The sequence below is a fragment of the Sesamum indicum genome, linkage group LG6 (genome assembly GCF_000512975.1).
Source record: "Sesamum indicum cultivar Zhongzhi No. 13 linkage group LG6, S_indicum_v1.0, whole genome shotgun sequence".
NCBI classification, from domain to species: Eukaryota; Viridiplantae; Streptophyta; class Magnoliopsida; order Lamiales; family Pedaliaceae; genus Sesamum; species Sesamum indicum.
Genome location: NC_026150.1, coordinates 19,445,942 through 19,450,921, shown reverse-complemented (window position 1 = coordinate 19,450,921; position 4,980 = coordinate 19,445,942). Strand labels below are relative to the sequence as shown.

The window sequence follows — 4,980 nt, the reverse complement described above, 5'->3', positions numbered from 1 at the left end:
CTTCAATTTCTGTTTTTACCTTGATTTTGCCATTTTTATCCCATATCAAACATTTTGAGCTAAAAACGCTATAAATCCATATGCATTATTTATTTGATATATCTAAAAAGCTTAAAATCTAGATCTTTGATTTTTAAAATTTACAATTCAATTATTGTAAATAGTTTATCGCATTCAACAATTGTTATTGGTCTAACATAGATCAAACAATTATGGAAAATAAAAGCATAATGGTCAGATCACTCAAAAAGTTAACAATGTTAGGGCCATTTAGGAGACAAGGACGAATGTGTAATATTTTAAAAAATTGGAGGAAGTATTTAGCCTATTTCCATATTTTTCGGCAAAACCAATAGGGTATGTTTTTTTGCATTTTACCCAACATTTCTATTATTTTTTACCGTTAGGACTGCAAATGTGAAATTGCAGTTATTTTGAGGGTGCATTGTGCAAATTACCCCTTAAAATATCCTTTGCAATTCATCCATTACAATATTCTTCTCCGTCTCCAGTTCGCCAGTTTGTGACAGCCATGGCTTTGGGAGCAAAAGAGGCAGCATTCTCTGTCTTCTCTTCTTACCCTTCCACTTCTCCCAAACTTCATTGCTTCAATCAATCGCTATCTTCAGTTAGGTTCGGCATTTCCCTTTCCCCCCCTGCGGCTTTGTTGAAATTCACTCAATATAACCTCCCATTTCTTTCCCCTTCCCACCCCATCAAATGTCCTGGCTTTCAGTGTCACTCTTCTCTGGAAAGCGTAACTGTAGAAGAAGAGGTGGAAGAATCTGGAAAGCCCGAGAGCAGAAGGAAGCTCTTTGTATTGAACTTGCCTTGGTCTTTCTCTGTTGCTGATATAAAGAAACTGTTTGGTGAGTGTGGAACTGTTGCAGATGTTGAGGTACAAAGAACGAATATAAGAATGTTTTTCTTTTCTTTTTGGTGTGTGCGCGTGTATTATACGCTTTTTAAATGTTTTTGGTTGTCGGTTCTTGCTATCTTGTGGGAAAGTGTAGATTATTAAGCAAAAAGATGGGAAGAATAGAGGATTTGCATTTGTGACAATGTCTTCGGGGGAAGAGGCTCAGGCGGCAATTGAAAAATATGACTCTTATGTAAGTTCTTCTTCGGATTTTAAAATTCTCGAGGTGTTCAAGTTCAATTCCTAATCTTTAGTTTTCTTTCTTTGCACTATGGCGAGTACTGGTAGTTTCTTTTGACAATGAGCTTAGGTGCTAATTCCTTTGGTTCTGCCGTCAGTCTTGCGATGTTTGTGAATGGAGTAACACCCTGTCAAAGTGAATGTTTTACTTTCATACACATTTGAGACTTGTTTCTTCATGAAAATGCATGGACTCTGCAACGTATTGCAACTAATGAAACCAAATATCGAGTATCCTAAGTATGATACATACGGTGTGCTAGAGAATGCTATTAGTCAAGCTGTTGAATATTTCTAGGCATTATTGCTTTGAGGCATTATTCAATATTGCGGATTGTTTCAATGGTATCTCATTGTATTAACTTAATAACTCCACTAAAAATGCCATTTTTAAAATTGCTTCCCTCATAAAAGTGCATGTCTGTCTGGAGCAGCACCGATGAAGATGGAAAGTTATATGGAAATTAATTGCGACATGCGTGCTTTGAAGATGTCCAAAAGTTGGTTCTGGAAAGACAATGGCTGTTAGATAGACAGAGTAATTCGATATGAAAAAGAGTGTAAAGGGTGTATGTGATTCCAATGATCAGGCATTGAACTTTAGACTGAGTGATGAGTATAAGATAGTGAAAGCTAGAACTGCTATATGTTCTTAAGTTCATGGGATTAATATGTGTTGTTAAGTGTACTAGTATATAAAAAAATTGTGTATTAGATTGACTTGTGGGTTTTCAAGAGGAACCACTTATTCTTATTCTTTCTTTCGCAAAAAATACTTCTACTGGTCCAAGGGTTCAACTGTCTACCTGCCTCAAGGTATTTCATACCCACAGAATAAAGAGATGATGAAACTCAGACCTTTGGTTTCTTTTAGTCTTCCATATTTTAGCTGTCGTTTCATAATAATCATCAAAGTTGCAGTGGAGTTTACAATGTTCTGTTCATAAGGATAGAATTTCTTTGATACGTTTTCGGGTAGCTTCAAAAAATTTCCGTTATGTAATGATATTATTGCCAATAATATTTTGAGCAGGAGTTGGTTGGTAGGATTATCAGAGTACAATTTGCCAGGCGATTTAAGAAACCTACTCGTGCTTCTCCTGTAGTTACTCCACCAGGAGAGACCCGCCATAAACTTTATGTATCCAATCTTGCATGGAAAGTGAGGTCCAACAATCTCCGGGATTTTTTCTCATCCAACTTCAATCCTGTTTCAGTTAGAGTTGTATTTGATAATCCTTCAGGGAGATCAGCAGGGTATGGATTCGTGTCTTTTGCGACAAAAGAGGAAGCCGAATCTGCAATTTCTGCATTAGATGGGAAGGTGATCAACTGCTGCTTCTTGTTATTAGCTCTTTCAAGTTTCTTATTCCTTCTTTTACACAGTTTTTCATACAATGCTTGCAGCAACTCACTTAGCTAGTTAATAGTGATGTACTTCTTCAGTAAGTATTACTCATTGTTTATGGTTCCAAATGATCATGTCTGTTTCTACTTTGAGAGTTTCATAGTTCTATCGGATATCAGTCATAGGATTTTGTTTCATAATGTGGTTAGAAAAGTTGTGCATGGAGTTGTGAAATCTACAAATTAAAAGGTTTTGGATCTTGATATGAAGTAGTGCACTAAGTTACTTTTGACTGTCTACTACTGAATGGCTTCACGAGTTTGCAACAAACAGTCATTGTTTTAAAGTGTAACATTTTATGTTGACTTTCATGATTATGTATATATGATATTACTCTTTCAGAAGATGTCCATGAAATACTATAAATTCAGAAATTCTTCCAGTGAAAAAAAAGAATGATGTAAAATTTTGGCTCTCGAAGCTATGAAACTGAGTCATGCATTTAGTATTGAATGTTGATGTGATTACCCAGGTAAATAGTAAATACATACTGCTTGATTTGATTATTGTATTCTTTTCTGTGGGGCATGCGTGTCATTGTGTAATTGAACAAGACTTGATAGAAATCAAAGGCTGTTTAGAAAATATTTTGCAGCAAAACATGAAGCAGCAACAACTAGTTGATGATAGCTTTTCATATTAGTGAGATACCTAACATGATTGAATCAAAATTCTAATTGCTGTACATCTGTCTTGGCGATAATTTATAGCTGGATGTTTCTAACATCCATAAGTACTCTGTCGTTAGCTAAGTTTTCTACACAAATTTGTATCCTTAACAGGAGAGATTTGTTTACCCCTGACTATATCCTTCTTAAGACAACGGCAACCCACTCTCTGAGTTTTAGTTTTTTGTTGAAACGGTGAACATTTCAACCGCTGAGAAATCATTCTTTTGTATACCTTTCTATGGGTATTTGCGTATCTTGCTTGTTTGTACAGTTTCTTTTGTACAAATACCTGCTTCTGTTCATATCTCAATTTGGATGAACACAAAGAATGCCTGTTGTGATTATTGATTCTTGCATGCAGAAAGTAAATGTGGTTTTCTAAAGTTTACAGACATGTTAGTAGCTAGATGTTATAGAGATAAATGAGCTGATATTGCATGAGGTTTTGCGTCCGAGCATCCCTACTACTATTATTTTGTGGTGGTAATGACAGTATCTTCTCAATGCTCTTTATGTAGGAATTATTGGGAAGACCAATTCGCTTGAAATTCAGTGAAAAGAACACTGATGCTTCTGAAAGTAAAGAAGAATCGTCAAGCGAACAGAAGCCTGAAAATGCTTCTGAAAGTAAAACAGAAGAATCGAGTGACGAATAGCCTGAAAAGTCCTTAATTTCTGTCAAGCTCTGGCTGTTTTGTATTTTGTGGACTGATTTCTGGAATCATGAGATGATAAAGAAGAAAACAGACGGTAAAAGATATAGCATATATTCCATCTTGTTCATACTCTTCATAATATGGAATTTTTTCTGAGAAATTGTATATTGTAATCTTATCATACCTGTTATATTCATTAACAGATAGAGATATAAACTTTTATCTGATGCCGGTTATGGCAATATTCTTCTTATGGGTAACATATTGTACTGTGGAGACATTATCTATTTCTGTTCCCTTCTGCTTCATGACTTTGCTTCTAACTGATAACGGGCAATTGATCTTATTCTCACCCGGGGCCGGAGGCCAAGCTTTGACTTGCCAGTTATGGCGACACAACGGTCTTTTGTGCCTTGTTCGTGTTGGAATCTCCCCTGTCGACGCTAGTTCGAGCTCTAATGCAGCCACATTTCTCCCCTGTCGACACATAAAATCATGGAGCCACAGGGGTTTTTGGCTCACTCTAGTCGATCTTTGAGTAGGCTGCTGTGAGCTAGTAGCAACGTTAGTATGCTGAACAAGAGGTATAGTCTCAGGGCTTGCAACATATGAAGGTGAAGGCATAGTGACTGATTCAGTGTGGCTGTCATCAGTGTCCATTGAAGGAGTTGGAAATGGACACTCAAACCGTTCTATGGATTGAACTTGAGCAAAGGGAAATATAAGCTCATGAAAAATCACATCCCTAGATGTGAAAAGGATATGGTCTTCCAAATCATAAACCTTATAACCTTTTTGCGTCATCGAGTAACCAAGAAAGACGCACTTGTGAGCTCTTCTGTGAAATTTCGACTTGTGTGGATTAAGGTTTGTTGCAAAGCATAGACACCCAGATGTTTTAAGATGAGTGTATGTGGGGGGATGTCCAATCAGGGCTTGGTAAGGAGTGATCCACCCCAAAATATGTATAGGAGTTTTGTTGATAATGTACGTAGCAGCTAATATGCAATCTCCCCAGAATTTAAGTGGGAGTGATGCTTGGAACACAAACACTCTAGAAACATTGAGCAAGTGCCTGTGCTTCCA

General features: G+C 36.7%; 1 protein-coding gene across 1 annotated transcript; it reads left to right on the top strand.

The window, feature by feature from the left end:
- Nucleotides 474–4,154, top strand: LOC105165153 (29 kDa ribonucleoprotein, chloroplastic). The gene is made up of 4 exons (XM_011084058.2): nt 474–898; nt 1,014–1,112; nt 2,193–2,483; nt 3,757–4,154. Exons 1-4 carry the CDS (start codon nt 533–535, stop codon nt 3,892–3,894), a joined length of 894 nt encoding a protein of 297 aa, XP_011082360.1. The 5' UTR covers nt 474–532; the 3' UTR covers nt 3,895–4,154.

Excerpts from the sequence above, each read along its gene's own strand:
- LOC105165153 (XM_011084058.2), top strand. The coding sequence starts at position 533 with ATGGCTTTGGGAGCAAAAGAGGCAGCATTCTCTGTCTTCTCTTCTTAC. Across the intron at positions 899-1,013 it reads GAACTGTTGCAGATGTTGAG|ATTATTAAGCAAAAAGATGG; the intron begins GTACAAAGAACG and ends GGGAAAGTGTAG. Across the intron at positions 2,484-3,756 it reads TTTCTGCATTAGATGGGAAG|GAATTATTGGGAAGACCAAT; the intron begins GTGATCAACTGC and ends CTCTTTATGTAG.